This window comes from Morchella importuna, assembly GCF_003444635.1.
Source record: "Morchella importuna strain M04M26 chromosome Unknown Morimp01GS018, whole genome shotgun sequence".
NCBI lineage: Eukaryota > Fungi > Ascomycota > Pezizomycetes > Pezizales > Morchellaceae > Morchella > Morchella importuna.
Genome location: NW_025763415.1, coordinates 369,642 through 396,191, shown reverse-complemented (window position 1 = coordinate 396,191; position 26,550 = coordinate 369,642). Strand labels below are relative to the sequence as shown.

The 26,550-nt window shown below is 47.1% G+C and overlaps 6 protein-coding genes across 6 annotated transcripts; 2 read left to right on the top strand and 4 right to left on the bottom strand.

Annotated features, from left to right (window-relative positions):
* Nucleotides 1-3,175: 3,175 nt before the first annotated feature.
* On the bottom strand, nucleotides 3,176-4,518 carry LAJ45_06270 (uncharacterized protein; the record flags this gene model as incomplete). The annotated part of the gene is made up of 2 exons (XM_046115834.1): nucleotides 3,176-3,831; nucleotides 3,891-4,518. The coding sequence occupies 2 exons, from the start codon at nucleotides 4,516-4,518 to the stop codon at nucleotides 3,176-3,178; spliced, it is 1,284 nt and encodes a 427-aa protein (XP_045970943.1).
* Nucleotides 4,519-7,050: 2,532 nt separating this feature from the next.
* On the top strand, nucleotides 7,051-10,563 carry LAJ45_06269 (uncharacterized protein; the record flags this gene model as incomplete). Its single annotated transcript, XM_046115833.1, has 3 exons — nucleotides 7,051-7,450; nucleotides 7,522-8,010; nucleotides 8,063-10,563. The coding sequence occupies 3 exons, from the start codon at nucleotides 7,051-7,053 to the stop codon at nucleotides 10,561-10,563; spliced, it is 3,390 nt and encodes a 1,129-aa protein (XP_045970942.1).
* A 2,570-nt stretch (nucleotides 10,564-13,133) lies between these two features.
* On the bottom strand, nucleotides 13,134-15,882 carry LAJ45_06268 (uncharacterized protein; the record flags this gene model as incomplete). The annotated part of the gene is made up of 5 exons (XM_046115832.1): nucleotides 13,134-13,351; nucleotides 13,403-14,318; nucleotides 14,384-14,704; nucleotides 14,756-15,727; nucleotides 15,781-15,882. 5 exons carry the CDS (start codon nucleotides 15,880-15,882, stop codon nucleotides 13,134-13,136), a joined length of 2,529 nt encoding a protein of 842 aa, XP_045970941.1.
* Nucleotides 15,883-16,984: 1,102 nt separating this feature from the next.
* On the top strand, nucleotides 16,985-18,325 carry LAJ45_06267 (uncharacterized protein; the record flags this gene model as incomplete). Its single annotated transcript, XM_046115831.1, has 1 exon — nucleotides 16,985-18,325. The coding sequence occupies one exon, from the start codon at nucleotides 16,985-16,987 to the stop codon at nucleotides 18,323-18,325; it is 1,341 nt and encodes a 446-aa protein (XP_045970940.1).
* Nucleotides 18,326-19,952: 1,627 nt separating this feature from the next.
* On the bottom strand, nucleotides 19,953-21,635 carry LAJ45_06266 (uncharacterized protein; the record flags this gene model as incomplete). The annotated part of the gene is made up of 2 exons (XM_046115830.1): nucleotides 19,953-21,136; nucleotides 21,212-21,635. The coding sequence occupies 2 exons, from the start codon at nucleotides 21,633-21,635 to the stop codon at nucleotides 19,953-19,955; spliced, it is 1,608 nt and encodes a 535-aa protein (XP_045970939.1).
* Nucleotides 21,636-24,871: 3,236 nt separating this feature from the next.
* LAJ45_06265 (uncharacterized protein) lies at nucleotides 24,872-26,502 on the bottom strand (the record flags this gene model as incomplete). Its single annotated transcript, XM_046115829.1, has 4 exons — nucleotides 24,872-24,940; nucleotides 25,001-25,631; nucleotides 25,681-26,160; nucleotides 26,240-26,502. 4 exons carry the CDS (start codon nucleotides 26,500-26,502, stop codon nucleotides 24,872-24,874), a joined length of 1,443 nt encoding a protein of 480 aa, XP_045970938.1.
* Between the last annotated feature and the right edge of the window lie 48 nt (nucleotides 26,503-26,550).

Genomic DNA, 26,550 nt, shown 5'->3' with positions numbered 1-26,550 from the left:
ACTCAAAGTAAAAGCGGAGTGTGATAAAGTGATTAATAAAAGATCAATGTAGACTGCGGGGTAACGCTTTCTAATGGATTATCTCTATGTGCTCAAGGTTTATACGATGACGCATTTCTCTCTTTCTTAACCATCGAGATATCGGTCGTAAGTATAAGCCATGATGCTACCAGCACAATTCAAACTCGTACTCCCCTAATCACGATGGGTTAGGCAAGTTGTGAACAACTCACTCTAGATATTGAGAAAGTAACCGTAGTCAAGCAATCGCCCTCGGTGATACAGACGCATCCCAAGCGCCTTGAGCACTTAGCTGAGGCATTACGTTACCTCCTAATGGACTCAAGCGGAATCCGAGGCTATTCTGCATGAAGATGACTGTGCTATATATTGCGACTATCACTGCCGAAAGGCGCAGATGAGTAATCACCTCGATCTGGATTGAAGTGCAGGAAGGTCCCAAAGTCATTTGATATCACTCGGTGAAAAGAGTCTGCATAACTCAGGTAAAGTCCCTAAAGTTCCCTCCCCCAATGAGGTAGTAGTAACTGAAATGCAAAACATATGTGCATGCATGTATACCCGGGTGTAGCAATAAGAACCAGAACATGCAAGTGAAAAAACAGGGATTATTTGTATGGAGTGGCGCCGCTCTGCCATACAAATAACCTCATTGCATGTTCTGGTTCTAACCCTTGTACCCGAGTATTTCTGCACTGCGGGAAAGGTCACCCAGTGGACAATGCCTCTAGAAACCGAGGCAGCGCCGTTTTAAACCAATCCAACTCACGTTACTCTACATAGGTTGAAGCACGTATTTTTATTTTATTTGCTTTTGGAGCTTAATTATCATCTACAGAGAAATATTGGTCCGTTAGTATAAGTAAGCTAATGAATTTTAGCTATGCCTTGAATCACCTGCAGATGGTTTCCGGCGAGGGACATTGTACCCTATGTCAGTTTTATCCGACAGATAATTAAGTTCTGAAGGCTTTTCCAATTCAACCCAGAATCCTGTTTTTCTTGTTGCGAGAATGATGAGCTAGAGCATCACGAGCTCATTACATTCAACGTTGATTGATGGTTGTTGATAACGACGCATATTAGGCAATACATTAACTGCATGCCATGTATGTAGTTTCAGATTGCGCTAGCAGAAGGCGGACAGGCTGTCCCACGAACCAACCCTACGGTTGGCCCTAGGCCTTGGTGATCTCATCCCCACGTTACATGAAGATCCTCAATCATAACATGTACCCAACGCTTGCATGTTGTGTTGTAGGCAATTGCAACTGCAGTAGAGTACAACAACCGCGTAATAATCTGCAGGATACAGAGAGAAATATCGGATAGATGGTACAGAGGATGGAATTTATGGGTATGCAGGTGAGCGCGATCTCTAACCCTGTGACACCAACTGCCCAGTGGGATTGAGCGAACATGTTTAGTTTAGTAAATCATAAGCAATCACTCGCTCTAGACAATCGTAGCGAAAGTGGGGATTTGTGGCCGACCTTCTACCAGCTGAACAACCCTCCGCGATCCAAACACCCCCGAACCTCCCTAAACATTAAACAATCGTCTAAACCTGCACCAAGACCAGTTCACCTAATTCAAGACTGCTATTCCTATTCTGGTGACCTTGTGGGCCAGGATGTCAGGATTGGATGGACGGAGTTTCCCGCTTTCTGAAATCCGACACAAACTCTGAGACCTGTGTCATCCGCCAGTAAGGATACCCACCAGCAGTTAAAAGTAAAACCGATCTCAGATGACGAAGGACGCCGCCTACCAGTAGTTTCGTTTAAGCCACAAAGTCAGTTTGAACCCTCCTACATACCTTCGCCGTGCAAAAAAACTTCATGGCCCTGTTTCTGAATTGAACCGGCTGCTAGCATAAGTCGTCACGATGTGAAATTAGTTAGTACCTATTCTGAGATATGGCTTATGCTTACCAGCGGATAGCCTCCGCAGTTTGAGTTTTGGCAAGGAAGTAAAGCCCGAAATTTTCCATGGGGGTGATTAAGAGAACGAGTGGATAGCAGTGAAAGTGTGCTACCAATTGCAAGCCTAGGGATCTCTACATACTCTTCTCTACACGCAGAACTGCAGAAAACTCTGCCGTATCTACGGCTGCCCCGATAATCTTTATTTAACCTTCATCCAATAAGCACGCATTATCCAGTTCACTTCTCCGCTCCAATAGATCACCAGCGAATACCGCCTAGCATTCGTTGCTTCACATTCCCATGTGTTTGGTAGTCATGCCCCAACGCCTCAATGGTGCATCTTCGTACTCAGTTACATACATGTGGATACATACTCTCTATGTACTCTACATGGTAGATTGTCAATCTAGGATTACCCCAGGGTTCAAGTCCTGGTCTAATCTCCTCACGGTAAGCTTCCAACGCCATTCCCGATCCAGGGGTCGACCTTAAATGCCTGGAAAATGTGCCTATTAACCGTCAAACGAACCAAAACAAATTCGATCGGGGAGTCTCAAAGCTGTCACCTTCCCCTTGAGAAATTACCTAGAGTAGAGTAGATAGGTGTGAATCCATGGGAAAAAATAAATGTCGATGAAATGATCTGACAACAGGCGACACTGGCGTGTTGGACTGTGCGGGATTAGCTTAGAGCTGTGTGTGTGAGTGTAGGTACATACATGTACATACATGTAGCTAACATTTATGCGATCCAGAACGAAAAATTAGCCAAAATAAAAACTGCTTAAAGAAGTTCTTTTCTTCATTCGAGTAATCCTTCGATTAGAAAGCGCTAAATACATATGTTTAGGGTAACTGCGTTGCCCAGAGGGTGCGAGAAAGAAAAAAATAAGCTCAGATTAACGCCCCTTGCTACATGTAGCCACGACCGCAAAAGAAAGACCACCACCTGCCGGACACCGGAAAAACTTTTCTCCTCCAATTTGCTTCCTTTATTCCTACCAAGACTCTTTGCTGGCGGTTCAACCCAACCCACCAAACAAAGATACCAAACTAACATCGCTAACATTAAGCATCAAAAGGTAAAAAAATCCCCAAAACAAACCCGCCGCCCAATCCTTCCAAAAACACGCTTCCAATTTCAACAATAAAATGGATATCAATAAAAAAAAAAAAAAGAAAAAAAACACCATTCTCCCGCAGAAAATAAGGCAAATGTCGGCGAGCTAGCTCGACTTTGATTTTACTCCCCACCAGGCCCCAAATTCCATACACTCCCCTCCCGTCAGTCCTCCATTTTCAAAGAAATCAACCATGAGCTCTTTGTACCAATTATCCCAGTCATCCTGCCGGATTCCGTTTGTTTCTCGTAGTACAGGCTCAAGTGACTCAATTAATTGGGCAAACGTCAATTTTGCCAGATTTCTTACAGCTTTTTCTGAGGCAGTCAATGGCGACTGAAGGGATCCTGAAGATGTCGAAGAACGCCGTGTGGCCGACTGACTACTTTTTCGGTTAATTCCGGATCTACTTTCGATGCTGGCAGCATCCGCGCTGATCCGTTTCTCCCGTGTGAGATGCGGTGCTTTTGAATCCGAGTTGGGACTTTCCCACCATATCTCGTCTAGCGGTAGAGCTACCCGTTTCGATTGCAATCCTACGATTTCCTCTTCCATCAAAAGTTGAGGGCCGATAAGTGTACAGGGCACCGGCGATAGATTGTTCTTCGTCAGCATCTTTGTTATCCGCTCGTTCCAGGCGTGGATGTATGCGTTTTCGGCGGTGCTCGCAAATTGGGTGGTTGGTACCATCGTGTATGCACTGGAACCAGGAGTATAGGAGGTAATATGGGATCGCTGTAGCGATCGAATGGAATAATCCGCTATTTAAATAAACTATATCAATAAATGACTTCCGGCATTAGGAAGTCGGGACACATACAACACTGAATCTCAAGGGTCCCCCCTGGTTTGAGGATTCGTACACACTCAGTCATCTGCTTTGCATCACTAATGGGTGTGGCCATTGAAATTTCCCGGCCAAAGACGTAATCAAACTCTCCGTCTGCAAAAGGAAGTGGTAACACTTGAAAATTATGCTTGACGAATGTAAAGTTGACTCCCTTCATATCCGCGTGCACCGGAACAATATCTAAACCAACGAACTGAACGTCTGGTCTTCCCCGGGCTGCAAATTCATCTGCCACACTTGCACTCCATATCGCTGTACCACAGCAAAGCTCTAGAACTTTGCACGGAATGTTATTATCGCTAAATTCTGCGCAATATAACCCCCCATATACTTCACGTTGGACCTCATGGAATAAAGACTGTCGGCTCAGTTCTTGTACATCACAGGGCAAGTAATAAGGTATTGATTCATCGCCATGAAATCGTCGACCATGCCGTGATGCAAAAGTTGGAGGCTTTGGCAAGGACACCTGACTGGCTTTTTTTGTGCTCGTAGGTGAGGTGGGATGGTCGTGAGACGACGAGGAACCGTAAGTGCTCATGAATGCAGAAGGAGGCCCGTAAGGTGGGACGTATAAATCCATAAATCCACCTTCCATGGGAGACTGCCTGGAGATATATATATTTCAAAATGGGTGGGTCCTTGATAGCCGTAGCTGATCTTTAATCAATCTGCCGCACCCAAAGAGCCCTGTGGCAGCGGCACAGCGGAGGCTTTTCCTTGGTTGAGGGAAGTCAAGGGGGTCAACAAAACGGCCTAACTATAGACGGCGAATGCTGGTTCGATTCCACACACGACGACACCCGCGGCGACGGGATCCAGCTCGACGGAGCCTAAGTAAGACAGGGAATGTATTGTTGGGATGGGATTTGAATCGTATATTTGGGTTTTAGCGATCGAATCGGACCCAAGCGTTTTTGACGGGGACCACCGTTTATGGCGGTGACTTGGAATTGGCCAAGAGGCGTGCGGAATTCTTTGTTACCAGCGTATGTTGGGCGCTGCGATCTTCGAAAGGCGGAATGGCGTGTCAACGTCCCAGAGATTGGCTGTATGTAAATGTACGCCGTATGTGCTGTAAGCTCGGACACCCACTTTATCTCCTTGCTCCTCTATGTATCTAAAAGTCCCGTGAAAACCTCGGTGGTGGGGCAAGATTCAGGTGTGCGTGGGGATGTCTAGCTTTTAAATTCTGTGAGCAGGTGGAATTACCACACCGAAGTTGATATTTCGGGGTAGGCCGCTTGGAGGACAAAGCTGGTTCCGGGAAAGTGGGAATTGCACGGGCTCCAAAAAGACGTAGGTAAAGAGCTCGCGGCACAAGAATGATCGTCACATAGACAGCACAGCTATGTACTCTAGGTAGACGTGTTCTGGTGGTTTTGGAGTAGGGAGGGGGGTGAGCGATGAGGTTCCTTAAAGACGCCAAAAAACGACGACTAGTAGTACATGTATACCTGGGTAGGACATACCCTTCTCCAACATCTCTCCAACATCTCACACAAGGGGCAAGCAGCAATTAGTATCCCGGGGGTAAATAAGTGTGTGTACATGTATTCAGGTAACGAAGAAGTACGGAGCCGGCTCAGTAATTGCATAAACCGGCCATCTTCCGGCAATTCTGGAAGCACGAACATGGAGGTAGGAGGGTACATACGGTGCGGCGCCTCGACTGGCGTAGATACATGTAGTTCCATGGCAACGTAGCAATCTTGTGGAGTAGTTTCCTCGCACCCTGAAACACATCTTCCCCGCTTGTGTTACTTAATTCGCCGCCCACCTGCTCGGGAATGTAAAAGGGAAAATCAATTATTAACACGCACACACGTGGAAAGCACGCTTCGATTAACGAAAGGGTCCTGTCTCGGGATTTGCCTCAGATTGGAGAAGAGGTAAATAAAAGGCTCCCTCTCCTAGTGAGTTGACGAGGGTGGACAATAATTACGAGTATGAAGTATCTATGTAAAGTAACAAAAACACACAGTAGACATCTATGTAGGCATGTACCTAGCTTTGCCCGGTGTATATTCCGGGGGGGATTTCGCGGGGAAGACATGAGTGTTGCAAGTACATACATGTAGGTAGGCATGCAGGCAGGCAGGCACGCATATCATTTCTCTTTGCTGCTGGAACGTGCTGCAGAGTACTGGGGCGGGTAGGTACCAGACTTGATTTCCGTTGGATCGCAAATGCCAGCTACGGGGCGCCCCAGGAGTCAGGATTAACATCTCCATCTCTAGGGCTGTGTGACATCGTGTTTTACTAGCTAGCCTGAGCAGAGCCTGCATCCCGTTGATGTGCAAGGATGGGGGTGTGGCTTACGTCGACCGGCTGAATTGTGAATTGCAGTCACAGCACAGCGTCGAGTGAGAATGTATGATCCAGGTCGTCCAGTCATCGAAGCGATCGGAGAGATGAGAAGGGATTGGTTGCATAATATTAGTGAAGCGTCTGCTGGAACAAGGTTCCCATCGGCAGAAAGCTGACTCATAGGGTCCGGTTTTCCGTTTCTTTATTTTCTTTATCATGCAATTTTCCTTTGGAATTATATTCTTTATTTCACTTTATCTCACTTTCTAGAACTATCTCTAGTGAACTATGGTTTCATTATGGAGTTGAAGCCATAGGGAGCAGACATTTATTTCCACAGCTACAATGTTTTTCACAGCTATAAATAGAGAGAGAGGATGGAAATAAATGAAAAATCATCAGCCACAATAATAAAAAAGTTGTCTTGACACGTCCATTACACGCACCCACCTTGACAGCATCCACCGGGCTCTGCTTAATTTCGACTCTGTTCATGGCGTGTGGCAATTCAGGTTGTTTGGCAGTTCAAACTAAAGTTACAAATTGCAGACTCGGGGATGTAAAATTCGCTTACAAGCATAAATTTCATCAGCCCTTCGTCTCATCTCCTCTTTGTGCAACCTCAAACAGCTTCTAAAAAGACATTCTCACCATTAACATTACCGTGCTGCCTCCTTTCATTAGAGATTTAGTTCAACTACCCTATCGCTTCCCAAACCCATCAAGTGATTTGTTTCGCTTGATCCTTTGAAATATCGACTTCCTTGTAAAAGGTCGATTTTCTTTTACTGTTTCCCCCGGTTCCTGAATTCCCCGTTTTATGCACCCCGATATTATCAACGGATCCTCTGATACAGCCATCATCCAGCCAACCTCAGTTATCCATAACCAAACAGCTCAACATGGCTTTCCGGTCTCGGTATCAACAGAACATCCCATCCGCGTTGATCCCCAGGCAGTTGTTGGTTCAGGTGGCGTCATTGACGATGCTGCCTCGGGGGAGGGGTTTCCTGAGCGAACGTCTCGGTTGAACGCACCCGAAGGCAGCTCGGTAGAGGGCCTACCTCGGGACGATGGAGGCAGCGAATATCCCTCTAAGAAAGATGCTATCCGAAAGTATGAGGAAATGGGTGTTTTTCCCACAACGGAGACGGCCTTTCGTATCAAGAAGACAAACTGGGACGGAAGGAGAGATAGCCCGATCTCCAAGTTTCCTAATGGTATTATTACAGTTCCTAAAATAAAAATGTACGATAACCAAAAGACCTTATCTGACATCTTTATTATTCAGAGATCTTGATCCATGCACTATCTTTTCTCGATCCGCAAACACTTTTAACCGCCGCTCTTATATCGCGGCGATTCTATTCTCTCGTAACTTCACCAGATGCGTGGCGATCTGCATTCTCTCGTTACTTTCCTTCTATAATTTTCGATAAATCATCCAGTGATATATACGAATCCCCCGCCTTGTCCTCTTCCCAAGATAGGCGTCATTTTACACGTCTATCCGCATCGGATAATGGCATTAATTCATGGAGAAGAGAATACATCCTGCGCACACGTCTCTTGCGAAGTCTAAGCAAAGGAAAGGCATCCCTTGCTACAAGTGCATCGAGCCCTACAAATCAGAATTCTCATGGAAGCATTATCATCACGTATCCTGCGGCAGCATGGAGCGTAAGTCATATAACAGCCAGTTTCACGCCGAGAGGTGTTAGGCTATTGCACGCATCTGTTCATACTCCCGGAGTTGTTAGTGCGAGTGACCCCACGATTGGTAAGACATATGATCTGCAGGTGTCTTGCCCCTCTCGCTAATTTTGATAAAGGCAGGATAGAGAGACCTCCGATAGCGGAGGCTTCCTTACGCACTCAGGAAAGGCCCGACCTCCACCAACCTTTGCTAGGGCTTTATGGTTTTGAGGTAGCAACGGATATGGGGACATCCGGAGTGATGGATCTTTCAGAGGATATTGGCTGGATTTATGGCGAAAATGTACCGGATGGAAAAGTTTATATCCACCCATATACATCGCCATATATAGCTGCGTCACCGCCTGGGCTGTATATTCGACCCGAGCACGAGAAGATTGATGGTTTTCGTCCTGCTGTGACGGCTCTTTGGATTGCGAAAAGACGTTCGGGTGGAGTACTCGAGACAACCCAAGGGCGTGCGGGGGTTGTGGTTGGTAACAGCCGGGGTGTCGTATCAATCTATGGGTTAAGCTTCGGGAAGGAGAACGGTTTGACACGCGCCAAGAAATTCGTTGTTTCTCCCGGCATCCCAATTGTATCGATAAAGGTGGATGACGATTATTCAATCAAGAGGATGAAACAAAAGAATTTCTGGATTGCGGTCGTTAATGCTCTCGGCGAGGTGTACTACCTTAAGGACTTAGTTGACATCTGGAAAATAATACCACAAACAGCACGAACCACAACCGTTTTGTGCAACTCAACTTTCCCGATGCCCATAATGTCCCCGACAAAAGATCAGCAGGCCGAATGGGGAAAGGAAAGGAATGAAAGATTGATGAAAATGAGTTATGGAGAGATTAAGGAAATATGGGAAGGTTGGGGAATGGATTGGTTCATTGAGGTGGACTGGCCAGATCAAAGTGTAGTCTTGGGGAAAAAGCAGAGCATGGAGAGGCGACCTCGGCCCCAGGATGATGTAACAGAGTCGGTTCTGTATAGGTATCATTTAGCTCCCCGCACATCACGTTCTGGGGCCAAGAGTGATTTTGTTCATGGACTACTGGTAATAAGTCCCACGGAGGAGATCGACGCCTCGGAAAACTCTCTTTTCGGAGGATATGTTGAAGATTCGGCCGAGAAAATTATAAATAAAATTAAAATGGGAAGCAGTTCGAATTCGACTGCGGACATCACGGATAGGTGGATCGCTACACAACTCGAACTTGGAGGAAAAGGGTTTCATATTATCACAGCCACGGCAATGGATAACTCTAATCTCGCACTTCTATCCGATCGCGAAGAACCCGGAACGGATGCGGACGTGCCCGGAGGAAATGCTAGGCTATTCGCTGTCGGTACTTCTATGGGGTCTATTTTCCTCTGGAATATTCGTAGTCCTGTACTCCCGGATGTTGCGGGTGTTGGAGTTTATGGACCGTTAAGAGTTATACACACCGATTCTCCTCAGATAGCAAGTCTGGCGCTCTCGTCACTATATTTGGTCCATGGTGGTACAGACGGTTTGGTCCAGGCTTGGGATCCTCTAGGTTCTACACTTTCACGGATACGCGATATTCATTCTCGGTTTACGTTGCGCGCCAGACGTAGATTGGCCCAGGCTGATGCCGGCGTTCAAGATGAGTTTGGTATTGGAGATAACCAGTTTGCCGCACGATGCATCATTCTCGATCCGGATGCGACATCTCTTCGTGGAGCAGTAGCTCTTGGTACCCACATCCGCTATTGGAGCTTTTCATCACCAGCCGTAGAAGGAGAAAGAAAACGACGTAAACAAGGCACGAGGTCTAGAGCTGGTGGAGCACCTTCTAGAGGCAATGGCGCGATAAAGGCAGTAATTGAATCGGAAACGAAACATCTCCTCAGACAGAAGGAACGGGAGCGCAAAGAAAAAGAGGACTTAAAGAACCGTTATGGTATAGCTAGTGGCAGGGCAGCTTTAAGTGAAGAGGAAATGGTCGAATACGCAACAATGATTAGTCGTGAAACGTTCGAGCGTGAAAACGGCTCAGCTCCTATAGGTTTGGGGGAGAGCGTTACGAGCAGCAGAACTGTCACTCCTGATGCGGTGAGCAGCTATAGCACTGCGGACGAATACAAGACTCCAACGGAAGATGGTCATGAAGATGTGGATATGGATTTGGCAGAGGCCTTGAGGTTAAGCCTCCTGGAAAATAACCCTGAAGATGGCGGAAGCTCTAAACCAAAGGATGGGGTATGGGAAGATGCCGATTACCTTTATTCAGACTTCGGTTCAAGCACCAACCGCTCTACTAGTCACTACTCACCCTATCCCTATTCAGGAGCATCTTCATCCTCCTCTAGACCGGAAAATAGCAACTCAACAAGATTGCATTCTTCTCTTATGTCCACTTCGAAAAGCCGGGGATGGGAACGACTTCCCTTAGATAAAATAGACGGTCGACCGATTGTTGGGAAAGGAAAAGGGAAGTATCAGAGCAACGACAAGGAAGAGGAAGATTTTGAGAACGAGATAGAGATGGCAATTCGTTTGAGTTTGATGGAAGAGGAGGAAAGGAAGGAAATCATGGAGGCATTGGCTGAAGATGATGATAATGACTTCGGAAAAGGCAAAGGTAAGGGCAAAGCTTAGACTTTCTATCAAGCAGGCCTGTACGTGTAATGAGTTTCTTTATGGTAGATTGTTTTAGAACGAGAGCTGGTTTTAGTAACTTTACGGCATGAAGCTGTTTTCCTTGGTAGTTCAATTACGTTTTTGTGGTTTGTTCAATACCAAGTCTATGATTCAATTCTTCAACGTGTGGAAATAACACTCCCAAGAAACCACACTAACCACATTGAGCGGTTAACCGTTATTGCCTGGGGTATCATTGACCCCCGTAACCGAGAGGCGACGTCGTTGCGTACATACATGTGTGGTTGGGCCGCCGCCGCCAATCCTTACTAAAAATGCAAGGGTCATAAATTGTCACTCGGCTGTCTGATAAACTGTGCTAGTGTTTTTTTTTTTTTTTTTTTTTTTTTGTTTAGCTCATTAATTGCATGTAACCTTACAGTTATGGCAATACTGTGCTAGTGTTTGTTTTTAACTTGTCATTAGTAAACCATACTACGGGCTATCGGGTTTTAAGTTGTGGGGTTAGTGATACTAATTGCATAAAGTATGCTGAACCAATGGCGTAGCATTGCTAACTGAGGAATTATTACATGTAGTCTAAAGCAGCATCCTTAAAGAAGTGTAGGATCAGTTCCGGATTCCTGTCGTGTATATTAGTGACTGCCTTAGGCCTCTTATTATACGGTAAATAGATCAAGTTATACAGCATTAAGATAGTGTTTTTGTGAACAGTAACAACATGAGTGTATAGAAGGGTTTGATTCATACACTATTAAATTGAAATTACTCTTCGATTAGATTTACAATTGAGAACATATAGAGAGAGTATAGAGCTAGAGGCCCCCGTGATTAAAACCCATTTCTATTCATGAAGTCATCAGGTATCACGAAGAAAGCAATAAATAGCCACCAGAATTACCACACACTTTTTTTCCCCCACGCCCTCTCTATCTGCTACGCCAATCTAAAACTTGACATATATATAACTACTTTTTTAAAAAAAGGCCTATCGTCTTTACCCATAAAGTCATATCAAACTATAACCACCAAAATGCCTATCACGGAAATCCACCACTCTCATGAGCATGCACTTGATGAGATACACCCATTTCCCTCAGATCAAGGCCTGGTACTAGCGGGTGCTGTTCAACAGATAGGAACTTTTGTGCTACCCCAAGGATCTCATATCTCCATTACCCATGGGGGCCAGCAATACCAGAGACAGAATGGACAACAGGTTGTAGTCCATGCGATCCTCCCAAGAGGGTATACACCCACCGGAAACTCCGAGCTGCTGCAGCAACCCCATGCGCAGGCTCAGGCTCGGATTGATAGAACCCGGGCTCAAATTGTTGAGGTTCAGGCTCATACTGCTCTGGCTCGGGCTCATACTACTTTAACTCATGCTCAAACTTCCCTAACTCATGCTCAGACTTCCTTAGCTCATGCCCAGTCTACTCGGCGTCGAGCTCAGATCCAAACTCAGGGCCAGCTTCCCACGAGTATTGTTGTGAGAGGCCACTCCACTCATCAAGGCCAAAATCATTTGCAGGTGCGAGTGGAATCTCGTTATAGTCCCGGGCCTATCTTATACAATGTACCCCAGCCACATGTGACAAATTATTGTCAGAATTGTGATAGCATATGCCATGTAAGTCCTCCGAAACCCATGTTTCTCTTAATCGCGAGTATTCTAATTTGCGTCCTTGCCGACTAGGTCATTCTATAATAGCCTTATAATATTCAGTGACAGCAATGTTCTGGGTGCGCTGTATTATTATCGTTTCTATTTGATGTTCTTCTTGTTCTAATAGTGGGTGAAAATATGGGTACTCTTGTTTGTCGTGTCTTCAATAAAGGCCTATCAGTTACCCTATTAAGTTTTCGTTTATATAGATTACGTTCATGGAATCTAATATATCAAAAATCTTGACTCTTGCTTGACCACGGGACTAGGGTAGATCGACACAGAGGCAAGAACTTGACTACTTGTAGCTTTAGGTATTTGAACCAGGATAAGATTATAGTCAGGTTTAGACTGGACTCGTCGATACACTGATCATGAGAATGCCCCACGACAAGAAAAACAATATCATAATATACCTACATGTACGTAACTATGGCGGGTGTAAAACGACTTTGGGTCCTCGGCGTCATCCTATATATTTCGATCAACAATAACTTAGTTCTTACGGGAAGAGTTCCACCAGGTACAGGGCGCTAGCCATATATTTAAAATGTTCTACACTCATTTGTTGACCCAGGGTTTGATTCAAGGGTATTCTACTCAATTAAATGGGGTATAACATACTAAAAATAGTTCAAACCATCTTTTCCATTCTTATCACCCTCCAGCTTACAAAAGAAAAGGAAACTTTTTGCCCTTGGAATTCCCCCAATAAATTTAAATCCTTTTTTCTAAAACCCCAGACTACCTTTTGCTGAACTAAAATTCACTATTCAGACGGGAAGAAAGGAAAGAAAAAATATACATGCAATTTTCTTTTCCAAACCTAGCCAAACCACAAACCCTGACTTTTAACTGATGGCTATATTCTTTTCTTCTTTGAAAATATCTAATCTTTTTATTCCGCCCCAGCCTTCTCTTTGAATACCACTGCGTCCGGGAACTTCGCAGCAGCCTTCTGGTTATATTCCTTAATCTTCTCTTCCGGAGCCTTCAGTTCCTGGAGCAGTGACTGTCCCTGCAGAACATCATAAAGAGATATTCCCTCTTGGTCCAGCGCATTAAGCAGCGGTGTAGTGGGTGCACCAGCGCTCAAAAAACTGCGGGCTCGTAGTGCTATCGTGTATTAGTGGGCGGGTAGCAAAGAACAGGGAAGTGGAAAGGTACCTCCACGGATATGAGGAGCGCTCTGAGAATGCTTAGCCGAAAACTCGACATTGTAGGCAGTAAGGTCGGTAGCTGCGGGGAGAATCTCCTCAAGCGTTGAGATGAGTACTTCCTTGGACGGGGCTTTGATATCCTCGTCAGAAAGTTTTGAGACCATGGTTCGGAAGCGTATGATCTGCTCGTGTACTACAGGACTCTCGGGGTCAAGTTTCTGCGCGGCACGGAGGCACTTTACTGCCAGCAGCCACTTCTTCCGCCTGGAGTGGATCTCAAAGCCACTCGTTTGAACCTCCAGCTTGCCTGGTGAGAACTCAAGCAGTGGGTTCAAAAATTTTAGAGCAGCTTCTAGGGGCTCTTTAGTTTGTGCAAGCTCTGTTCCCAAGGGGTCGGTATCATCTTTCTTCTTCTCCTCGTCGAGATTGGCAACCTGAGCGTTTTTGGCCTTTTCTTCTTTTGCTTTGGCAGCGGCCTCGACGGCTCTTTCCTGTGCCTTTTGGGCCTCGCGTTTGGCTTTCTTAAGGGCCTTCTTGCGGTCTGCAGTGGAGAGACCCTCGAAGTCAACGTTCTCATTGTTACCATTAGAGAGGGACGAATGTGCGAGGTGGGGTCTGTCGGAGAGCATTATATAGGCCTTAATGGCTCCGAGTGCGGCACGCGAGAAGAAGGGGTGGGAGCGCAGGGAGTCTTCCCATCGGAGCATCTCAATATATGAGCGGATCTGTCCTTTCCGGAGCGAGAAGCTATGGAAATCGAACTGGTCGTCTGTCCAGTCCTCGAAAATCTTTAAAATGGCGTGGAAGCGTTTCAAAGCCAGGCCGAACTTGCCCTGGCGGAGGTAGGATTCACCATCTTCGGTGATAAACCAAACGCATTGCATTTCGAGGAGATCGCCGAGGGGACCGCCATGTGCATCGTTCTACGAAATGATGGTTAGTTTTCCTGTCAGTTTTCTACAAAGTTCTGGGAGGTTTAGGAGTGTACTCTTGTAAACAGACTCATGGTCTCGAGGGCCTCCTCGTTGTGGTCATTGCGGAGTTGGTACTTAGAGCATTTGGTGTTGATGTAGCGGTCCTTTTTGTCGAAATTACGGGCCTCGTTCATCTTCTCCATGGCTTTTTGCAGATTTCCGGCATGTTTATAAATACGTGCAAGTGTCATGTGGAGTTCTACCTGCTCGGGTTTAAGTTCGAGGGCTTTGTTGATGTATTCCAGCGACCTTTCTGTGTTACGTGTGCGATAATGGTCGTAATGCTGGCCTAGGAAATAGAGAGTCCATAGCTTGAATTCGCTCGGTTTAGTAGCCTTTGCTGGTTCGTTACCATTCGCATCTCCGTTGGTAGGAGTTTCGACTACCTGTGGCTCCTCATTCTCAAGCGATGCAGCGTATCCTTGGACGAGCTCGAGAATGGTCGCACGCTTCTCAGCATCAGCATAGAGGGCCTTAACATTCGCAAAAGTCGATGGCACACCCTTCTTGAGTAGCTTCGTCAGATAAGCATCCGCGGCCTCCCTAAACTCATCACCGCTTAAGAAATCCAGAGGGATCCGCCTGGGTGCATCGCTCCTTTGGTTTTTCTCCGCATATTCGGCATACAGCGCTTTTCGTGCGGCTGTATCTTCCTCACATCCCATAGCCTTCTCTAGACCCTGGTAGTACACCCTTTTTTCCGCATTCCTCTGTAATAGCACTTTATAAGCTGTCACGGCCTCCTCTTTCCTCTCAAGCTTCAGCAGATACTCGGCCCGCTTTTCTAACACTGAGATCTTGTCCAATGTAGTCTTTGAAATCTTCTCAAGGTCCGTTAGTGCCCGCTCAATATCTCCGGATTCCGCAATAATCATATTCTTGTATAGTCCTGCTTCACTATGCTCCACATCGCCCTTTCCTACAGGCACCTTCAGCGTTTCCTCAAATTTGACCATGACATTTTCAGCTTCCGCATAGCTCCCTGCCAAATGCTGCGCAATCGCCAGACCGGTCCAATTCTGCCGGAGCTGTGGTCTCCCCTGCAAGATCTGCCGCCGCGATTCAATGTACCCCACATAGTCGCGCATCTGAATCTGGAGGAGTGCAAGGTCGCGTAGGATCTGTTGAGACTCTGGCTCGAAGCGCAGCGCCATTTTATAGGCCTTTATGGACTCCTCAAAGTTCTTAGTAGACCGGTAGAGAAGACCGTAGACGTGCCAGCAAACGTGTGATTTCATGTCCTGTTTCAGGGCCTCTTTGGCGATAGCGAAGGCTTCGGTTGTGCGGCCGAGGGAGTTGGTGATTAGACCTTTCATGGCGAGCGTTTCACCATGATGTGGGTTGCGTTTGAGAATTTGCTAAGGGGGGTTAGTTTTGGTGTGCGCGTGCTCGAGGAAAGGAGGGGGAGGACTTCGGCGGCTTTGAGGCCCTTCTTGTATTGCTTGGTTTCATAACATTTGAGAACTTGTCGGAAAAGACCTGCGTCTTTTGGCGCGAGGGGAGCTTGCGGCATGATGGGCAATGGGCTTGCGAATCACTGTATTACTATAACTGAAGTTTAATTAGTCTGTAGCCAACCGGAGGAGAGGAGGGTCAGTCTGCTGATGGGGGGTAAGGGACACCCGTACCTCTCTCTCAGGCCTCTGAGCTTTCTCGCACCAGAAGCAAAATAGGGAGACCGGCAATTGATAGAGGGTGATGAAAGGGGGGGGTGTTTCTTTTCTTTTGTGGAGGTGAGGTCGTTGTGTGGGTTGGGGTTAGAGCTGGGATCGAATCACTTTTGGTGGGGTTGTGCTAATGCCAAGACTACTACATTTACCTACATGCTGCAAACGCTCCGGGTACATTGTATGGGTCTGCAGGATTTGCCTAGCTTCGAAATTACTATGGGCTAAGAGATTAAATATAAAAAATTGGTGTATGGAGGAAATTGGCGCTGGTGGGTATTATTAGGTAACCTTATCATGGGAGAATGTGAAGAGCTTTTCATCTAGACCGCTCATTTCATATCTTTTACTCCCTCTATAAAAGCCCTAAGATAAAGTATCACGCAGGTGTTGATGTCCATTCTGTTCCAGAAATTTGGGTTTTACTAAGCGGGGGAGACCGAGACAGCGGGGTACACGCCAACAAATCATGATATATCACTCGGTCACATAAAACCTACGAATAATCCAAGACTGGCGAGACATCTCGTGATATTACACCCAAGTATTCGAAACTATCGACGTACTATATAACATAAATAAGTTCTATCCGTTACTAAAAAGCAGAAAGCCTCCAAGTCTCTTAATTGATTAAAGCTGTAGTCGACTCAGCCTTATACTTGTGGTCCCTGTTCAAAACCAATTTCTCATTGTAAAATAATATAAATATAGGTGAGATGTATACGTATCATACAAAAGCTCCAGGCTCAGGAAGCTGGCTACATGTAGTCTAGTAGATCAGGTAGGTACCACATAGGCTTTCACCCCGCTACTCGTCCGGGTAACGGCCACGGGTGTCAACACCGACAACCTACCTATTCGGAAGATCTAATTGAAGTTACAGACATCACTGAGCACTCGGTATCTGTGAATATCACTTGCGCCCTCTACAGCTTCACACCTACCACAATGGCGACTCCACCAAGTACATCGGCTACTGACCCTCTCCTGGAGCTTCTACTCCCTCACATGCCGCCTACGGCACCCCCGCCAGACCCCACCACGTCTAGCACCTACCTCCCCCGTCTAAGCTCCCTCTCACTCACCTCGATACTCGAAACCGAACCCTCGTCCCTTTCCGCTTCTCTCCATAGCCTGACTCTCAACCTCCAGAAGCTCTCCTCGCGCTCCCACAAACAACTGATCGCCTCCTCGCACCATCTCTCCTCCGTTCCTGGGGCCATTACCTCCTTGAATGCCTCCCTCGATACCCTTACCACCACCTTACCTACCGTTGATGACCAGATCACCCACTTCACAACCACTTTTACACGGGAGGGCCCTCACCTCACCACCCGCGCCTCTACACATCTACTCTCCCGCAACCTTGACCGCATACTAGACATACTGCACCTCCCTACTCACCTCCAAACCCTCATTGCGTCGTCCTCGCACCCGACAGCTCTCGATCTTCTCGCGCATGTACGCCGTCTACACGCGCTCCACCCCAACTCACCTACTATTGCCTCCGTTGCAACCGCCTGCGCATCCCTCCAACAAACTATGGTCACCAACCTGATCACAACGCTTCGCGGCCCCCTGAAACTTCCTACAGCAATGAAAACAATTGGTTTCCTGCGCCGGTGTACATCCGGACAGACTCTTGACGAACGCGGGCTACGAGGCCTATTTCTGGTGTGCCGCGCTGCATACCTGTCGAGCCTGCTGGATGCCCTTGAGCCATTGAAGGAGTTAGCGACGGGTGCGGCTGGGAAAGAACGCTACCTTAAGCGTTGGATTGAGGTGTTCCGTGAGCAGAGCTTCGCGATTGTTGGGATGTACAGGAGCATTTTTCCGAACTCATTGCCGGCGGAGTCGACTTCTGCTACATCGGCATCACCTACGATCTCCTCGCCGCCTACATTCACCTCGCGTACGGAGACTCTTAGGTCGCGCTCATCAAGTACATTGAGTTCTGCGAGGGATGAGGATGATCCAGAGGGAGGACAGCCGCCGGATCCTCTTGCTTCGTTTGTTTTGCACCTTGTGGGGCTGCTCACTGGGGTGCTGGGTGAGTATCTCAGTGGGGTTGAGGATAAAGCTGGCAGGGAGAGCCTGTTGACGCAGGTTCTATATGCGGCAGGGAGTCTAGGGAGATTGGGCGGTGAGTTTGGAGCCATGCTGGGTGTGGTTGAGTGCTTTGGCGGTGGAGGTGGAGGTGGAGGCGGGGAAGGAGAAGAGTGGGTCGGCGTCGTTGCAAAGCATAAGGTGCTTGCTGGGAGACTGGAGACGCTTGCCGGGAGAACATAGACACTATTGAAAATGCGTTAATGGGTAAGCGTGCTTGGGATGGAGTTCTTTACTGGGCGAATTGGGTTTAATTGTGTCTTTTTTCTATAAATAATAGATAGCGAGTCTAGAGCGTGGCGAATATAATGTCTGAGAGTTTAGGTGTATTAATATGTGAGTTTCTAACTATCAATAATACAATAGATCACCTAAGGGGACTACTCCAAGCCAACAGAGCCTCATCACAAGATATCACTCGGTTATATATACATGTATCTGTTATCAAACCAAATATACCGGCCAGTCTGGACCACAAAAAGCTCCCTCTAGGCCGTGGGAATATCTTTTCATAATATCTTGCCCTATTAGCCGTCAAGAGTCCTTATCTAGACCTTTTATAACCCAAACTTGGATGAAAGACCTGTGAAGTGGTTTTCTGGGCCTCGAGGCCTCCTGAGTGTTGACACCACTGAGGATATATCCTCGTGCGACATATCCACACCCACATTTATTACCACGGAAGATAACGTTATGCCATCGAGAGCGATAGCCAGGCTATCACTATTGCTGGCCATTTGATCAGATGCCACCGACAATTGAAGGCACATTAAACTGAAGAGGAATCATGGATATGTTCTCGTCATCTAGCTACCGAATTTGTTCATGAGGCATCATTCGTCATTGCATCACAAGGAAAAAAGAAAGGATGGGACGATCAAAAGGAGTTATGAGAAAAGATAGTCTCGTTCCCATACTGTTTTGTTGTCGCACTGCGTGTAGATACATGGATCTAAGCAAACACAGGCTGGGCACGAGACTAGAGGAAAGAGAGGGAAAAAAAGCTAACCCAAAAGAAGAATCTGCATCGCACCGGTTGAAGTCTGGTGCCGTAGCTTTTTTTTCACCTACACGCAGGTCTCCAAACGTGTGCTAACAATAACCCAAACTACTGCGGATAGAGGCACCAATTTTCAGCGCTTGCCGCGCGCCCACTGTTGGTTGAACTGATTTCTAAGGGGAAGCAGCGAAATAAATAATAAAGCGTGAGGAGGATAAACTAAACACCATTGGTGCACAGACGCGAGTGATATCCGGTGCAGGGCATCAAAAACCTCACCCCAGCCCCCAATCCCCAATCACGACTTCAACCTGAACAAAAGCAGGCCAGCAGCATAATATCAATCAATGTCCTCTCATTGAATCACCTATAGTCAAGGCAAGATATAAGCTTCTAATATACATCTCAAAAGAGAGAATAAAAGAAAACGACAAATAATAATAATAGAATAAAGAAAAGAACACAAGAAAGCCATCGATCGTTCATTTTTTCATATAACCCACTATATAGGCCATGACTAGGTCTGTTTGCAGATTTTCGTGTCCTGTCCCAAGTAACTACTGCCGGCGCCCGCCGGCCCCGCCCCGTCAAAACCCAACCCAACCCGGGTGGGTACATAAATAAATAACCTTTAAAGAAAAGAACCAAATAATAAGAAAAAAGGAGAGAGAAAGAAAACACCGAAAGGAAACCCCCAATATCACTAAGAGAAACCAAATAGAAAAAGACTCTTTTATAAATAAAAAAATGGGTGAAAATGGAGAAGAATTTTTAATAAAAAAAAAGTAAATAAAAACTCAGGCAAGGAGGTTACTCCTCCTCACTGGTCTCACTATCATCGTCAGCGCCCATCATGCCAGCAATACTGATGGGGCCTCCGCCGGTGGCCGCCGAGGTGCTCTCCGCACCCCACCCGCTCTCTGTTGCGGCACCACCGCCTCGGACTTCACCATCATCATCGAAAATAATCTCATCACCGTCGCCGTCACCCAATTCCTTTTCCAACAGCTTCGCCAGGTCATCCTCTTCGTCGTCCTCTTCTTCCTCCACCATAAGCGGCACCTGCTGCTTCTGTGGTGGCGGCGGAGCGTCCTCATCGCTCTCGTCAACGTCGCTGATCTCCTCTTCCGATGGCTCATCAATGGCCATCGGCTCCGGAAACACCAATTCCTCCGGCTCCTCAACCACGAGGGCCGCCGCCGCAGCCTTCTTCCTCTGCACGGGTGCCTTCCTCTTCGGCGCTGCTGGTGATGGTATAGGTGGCGCCGCCATTTCCTCGTCATCCTCTTCCTCATCGTCAGCCTCCTCCGACTCATCCTCGTCGCTCTCGCTCTCGCGGCCCGGACTAGGCAACCGCACACCAGGCGACATCCCCACAGGCTTCTTCCCAGCAAATGGCGACTTCCCGCCAACATTCCTCCTTGGCCCGATGGCAGGCGACGCCAAAAATCCTTTACCGCTGACCGCCGGACGGCCATTGTAGGAGATTCCGAGGCCAAGGTCTTCCTCGTCGTCCTCCTCCTCTGGCTCTTCTTCCGGCACATCCTTGCCAGCGCGCTTCAGCGCCTCTTTTCTGCGCTGTTCGCGCTCCTTCTTCTGCTCGGCTCGCGATTTTGTAGTCGGCTTCTTGTTGATGAAGTGGCGGTAATCGAACGGGTTGTCCTCCTCTCGCTCCTCCTCGTCAGTCTCTTCGCCGTCCGGGATTGGCGGGCGGAGCGGCAGTGCAGGGTGCGCAGGGGCGAAGACTTTGGCGTTGAATGTAAATGTACTTGTGAGCTTCTCGAGGGTGAAAGACTGCGTGGTGTGGTCGAAGAGGAGTATGCACTCTGTTTTCCGCGGAGGATGTACGTGCTGACTACCAGTGTATGTAATAGCTTTGGCGGAGGCGCCTGGGGGCGACAGCGACAGTGTGTATGGGGCGGGACCGGTCGGGGCGTGTTTTGTGAGTTGGGGTGGAATAGGATTCGATAATGAGGTGTTGGGTTTATAGTTGTCTATAGTTAGGCGTTCAGTCAGTATAGCTGTAAACAGAGTATGTGAGAGTGAGAGTGAGAGAGAGCTATAGCTACATTTCACACTCGTAAACACATCCCCGGAGGAGGCAGCATCATCGTCCGACGAGGCGTCAGCATGTCGCCTCAAGCTTTCCCCGATCGTGATTTTGTACTCGCCCGGCTTCCCGACCTCGACCGTCTGTTTGACGGTTGGTGCAGCGGCAGGCATTGTTCTGAAGACTCCTTTGGCCTCGCGTCCTTGAGGTTCGACTGCCTTGAGGGACTCTGTAAATAGGGAGTACCTGTTTAAACGGGCGCGGCGTAGAATATGTATCTGTGGTAAGTGTACTACTGGTGATGGTGGTGGTGATGGTGGACCAGGTGGTGGTGGTGGTGGTGGTGGTGGTGGCACTGGTGGTAGTGCCGGTGAGGAGGGTCTCTTGGTAACACATTCAGCGGAGGAGATGGGTCCATTGGCTTGGGGCTGTCGGGCTGACATGATGGCTGGCACAACGAACGAACGGGAGGGAGACGCTAGCGCAGGTGCGTGCAGGGGTCTACGGAGCTTGCCGTAAGCCTCAATTGATGCTGAATTCTTGGTCTGTTTCCTATATACATTGTTTTTACTCGAATTCACAGTCCTAGAGATTTGGAGAGCTGGGGATGTACTGTAAGTTTGTGATTGCGAGCTATGAAGCTTTACAATCGCTCTGGGACTGTTTACAGGTGCTTGTTTTGGTGATCGTCAAATTGGATATCTCGTGCTTAATTGGACTGAGCCCAGAACCTCTGGTACTCCGCGGAATTATTCAAACTTCGGAGCCGAGTTTCGTGGAATTGCGTTATTGATGAAATCGCTAAGCTTTCGTGCGTATATGCAGGTTGGAAATCGATCTATCAATGGTTTGCTGTGTACAAAAAGAAAAGATACATGTATATCGTGGAAATAGTATGGAGGATTGGTGGAGCTCGAGGGGATTGAATAGAAAGTTTCAAAGAGGGGTAAGAGACGATATTCTTTCAAATCACGTAATACACTCTTTTATAATGATGGAATAATTACAGATGTAAAAATCTAAGGTTATTGGTGCTGTCATAGTTGCTGAGAGCTGGTCGGGCTTAGCTCAGTAGCTCAATTTGAGAAGACCTACGATACCTACGAAAGGTTAGCGGGTATATCTTGACCTCGTACCCAGTCTAGTATTTGTGGTTGCTATGCCAAGGAGCTCAGGTCTATTTAAATTATTAATCTACACTACACAATGCCAATAAAGCATATATATCAATTGGCGGTACCTGAGGATTAATAATGCCCCAAAGGGTCGACATATACATGTAGCTATTAAGCTTCTTCCAAAGCTTTTATAGTACTTTCAGTGTCTCTCATAGTATTGTGGTCATACAAGCTAGCTCTATTCGCCGTTTATATTGCCCATTAGGCCGATGTGGGGCTGAGAGATCTATAAAAGGTAGTAATTATTCATTTCTGTCGGGACATAAGGTACTGTAGCTCCATTCCGCGGCACTAAAAAAGATCGCTGTATATATCCCGTATAGCAGCATCCCAATAGTAGTGTGTCCTCTAGTGATTCTCTAACCGGCCCGACAAACAAAATATATAGTATGGTCCAGCCTTATACCATTGTAGACCAGATAGATCTATAGACCCAATTGATTTTAAGTCAGAGTTTTCTATAGGCTCGTACCTAGCCCTCCCACTTGAGCAGCTTGCTGCTAAGCAGGAAATATATTACGAGACTAAGTTTCGATGACATAAACATAACTTGAATGGTCTTTCTATCTTGCACCGAATATATGAGCTATGAGATATGACACATGTCTTGTACATACAGGCCCTCTGCTTTTAAAGTTAGAGGCCTGAGTTATAGCTGCAGTGTATGTGGATAGTATGAAGAAAGCAATGGTTGATGATTTGCGCTTAAGCTACTGCTACAAGAGAGTTAGTCTCACAACTTTCTTCTTCTATCCTCTAGAGACTTGAGGTAGAAAGCTGGGCTGCGTCTCCTGGAAGATATTATCGCCCATCAACGAGCCGTCTCATCATGTGATAGCTTAAGTGCAGGCGTTGGGACAGAAGATAAATGCGTCGACTAAGGGAGAGATTATAGCCCGCGTTCCATGAGTTATTGTTGTTCGCCCGTTATCTGAGGTTATGAGACGTCAGTGAAACAAGCTTTCGGAGCATATACATGTATGTGGTGGAGGGGAAGTCACCGAGTGATATTCTGTGACTAGCAACCACGCGCTAACCCCACACTTATGTGCCGGATTATTCTACCCGTAGATGGGCATGAGAGAACAGATTGCTGCTAGTAGTTTATTGGTACGAGACTAGGAACGAGAGTACTGGTGCTGGCTGATTCACAAACTGTATCTGTCAACGTTTGGGAGGATCAAGTGTAGGATCAAATCAGAGCTCCTTACCCTACGCTGGTAGGTCCCGGCCGATACAAGCACGGGGGTCGTGAAGCATACAATCTCACCCATAATGCATAAACCTAAACCCCACAAAACTGATAGCATGAGGAAAGCTGTGCAAGTTGACACGAGTAGGAGAAACATCAAAGTTTCTGTTTCGATGTCATCCCAGCCCCTCTTGTAGTGGCTGCAGCACGGCACCACGCGCTCGGAACAAGCACAAGGTTAAAAACGAGGGTAACAGCCATCCTATGCCTTCATGTAGCAGTTCACACCTTGTCTGTACCTCCTGGCAGGGGGGGCTTATAACGACATCATCGGTACTTTAGCGTAGGCCCACTCCAACCTCACCTCCAACCTCACCTCCAACCTCATCTCCAACCTCACCTCCAACCTCACCTCCAACCTCACCTCCAACCTCACCTCCAACCCTACCCCCTCCCACCCCCGCATCTCCAACATACTTCATCTCGCTGCAGTATCAACGAAGCAAGGGGGGTCAAAATTTCAAACGGACACATTATCAAAACCATTCACGTTCATCTTTCCCGACTAAACCACAACACAAAAGAAAACTCATGCGCCTATTCATCCTCAAATCCCCACAAAAGCCAGAATTAAGGGGGGGGGGGGGAACAAGTCTGGTGCTCAACAAAAAAATTTCTCTTGAATATCTTGAGTCAAGCATATCTTTCCAGTGGTGGGCATACAGTTTGAGCTCGATGTTTGACTGATGCGCCAGATGACAGTCACAGAATATCACTCGGTTTTAAGTCAGGCAGAGAGCATCAGCCCTCCCTCCTTTCTACTTTCATAATGCAACTTTAGACTTTCAAATACCAGAGCACTGAGCTCACACATTGGACAGATCTATCAGTCATAAAGAGCACATATTATCACATACCAAGTAGGCGTTTCAATCATTTAGGGTAGTGTAAGTAGAATGAAGATAGATTGACTAACATTCATCCCTCGGCCTTTCAGCTAGTCGATATCTCAACCAATGTTCTAAGAACATTGATAGTACTTGTTCTTTCCGCCAAAAAAAAAACTCGGGCCACAGAAAAGAAATTTAACCCCTCAAAAAGATATTATACAGACTTTCAAAAGAAAGCAAAGAAAATAGGAAACAAAACAGAAATAAAGGTGACCACCCCATCTCACATGCCTTGTAAAGATTTCGTTATTCATGAAGACATAGATCTATACATCCGTTCAATCGCATCGCAATTTTTACTTCTGCGAATAGGAATAAGGTATAAAAACACGAAGCAAATCCAAAGAGGTGCCCTTGGATTACGACTCGGCCTTTGAAACACCTGCAGTCTTACTCTTAAGTGCCTTCTTGATGATAATTTCGACCTCCTGTACTCTTGTTAGTCATCAAGGCCAGATGGATGGATGTGAAGTGAGAGGTGAGCTTACATCGATATCATTGGTTGGCACTCGAGTCATTTCCACACCGAAATACCTGGATATCTCGTTCAACTCGGCCCAACTGTTCTTATCGTGCACAAACGATATGGAAACACCGACACGTCCAAATCGCCCGGTTCTTCCAATACGGTGAAGGTAGGTTTGTGGATCGGGTTTGTTGTTCTGATCGAGCGGAATGTCATAGTTGACGACCAGAGAGACGGTTGCGACATCAATACCACGTGCAAGCACGTTTGTTGTGATGAGGACCTTAGATTTTCCTGATCGGAAGTCATCGATAACCCTGTCACGTTCATTACCGTCGAAGGCACTGTGAAGAGCAGCAACCTTGTGACCATCGGCCTCCATGCGGCGTTGGATTTCAGAGGCGGTTTCACGCTTCTTAACGAAGATGATTGAGGAGCCGATTGTGAGGATGTGGTAGAGCTCGACAAGCACGCGGTATTTGTCTTCCTCGTTTTCGCAGTCCATATAGAGCTGCTTAATTCCATCGACGGTAAGCTCCTCGTGTTTTAGTGTAATCTGATTGGCGTTTGGAGCGAATCGGTTGGCGTATTGGACCACTTGATCGGGGAAAGTTGCGGAGAAGAGAACGATTTGCGCGGTTGGTGGGACAGTACTAGGTGGGATTAGTATCAATGGTCGACATTATAGGATACGGAACTCACCTTTTAACACGGATACACTGATCTCCCAGTCCCTGTTGGTCCAGCATGTTATCGGCCTCGTCCAAAACGAAAACCTTGATCCCGTCAACGGGAAGCTGCCTCTTCTTGACCAAATCCAAAACCGTACCCGGGGTACCGATAACAATCTGAGCATCAATCCTCTGCCCCCTAGCTACCATATTGGGAATGGCGAATTGAGTCTTGATGTTGGTGAACTGGCCCATGGTCTGAACTACACTCATGATCTGTCTTGCAAGCTCTCGCGAGGGGGCAAGACACAGAGCTTGGACTTGGTTGATGGACATATCAACACGAGTCAACATGGTGAGAACGAAAGCAGCTGTCTTTCCAGTTCCAGATTGCGACTGTCCAATCATGTTTGTGGGGGGATTTGAGAGAAGGAGTGGAAGCGCGCGCTCCTGGATCTTGGAAGGCTTCTTGAAGTTCATGAAATATATTCCCTCAAGAAGCTCTTTCGATCTTTAAGAAAAGAGGCATCAGTACCGGATTTCATACTAAACTAACACGGTCTCACGAAAATAAGACAAAAGCTACGTACATTCCGAGATCCTCGAATCGCTTGACCGAGTATAGGGGACTGTTCGGGTCCCCCTGCATATTTACGAGCTTCACAGCGACCTCATAGTTGCTCTCTACAAGGTCACTAGGCTCATCGGGGGTCGCGTCGGTAGGAGCAGGAGTAGCACCTTGGACTGTGATGTTGGAACCGGCGGTGGGAGCAGTGGCGTTACTAGCAGCAGGAGCTGCTTCTGTCGGGACTGGGCCCATACGAGACTCGAGGGACGCGCTAGGTGCTGCCATTATGAATACAGAGGTCGTAGATTATTTAGGGGAAAAAGGATTGAATTG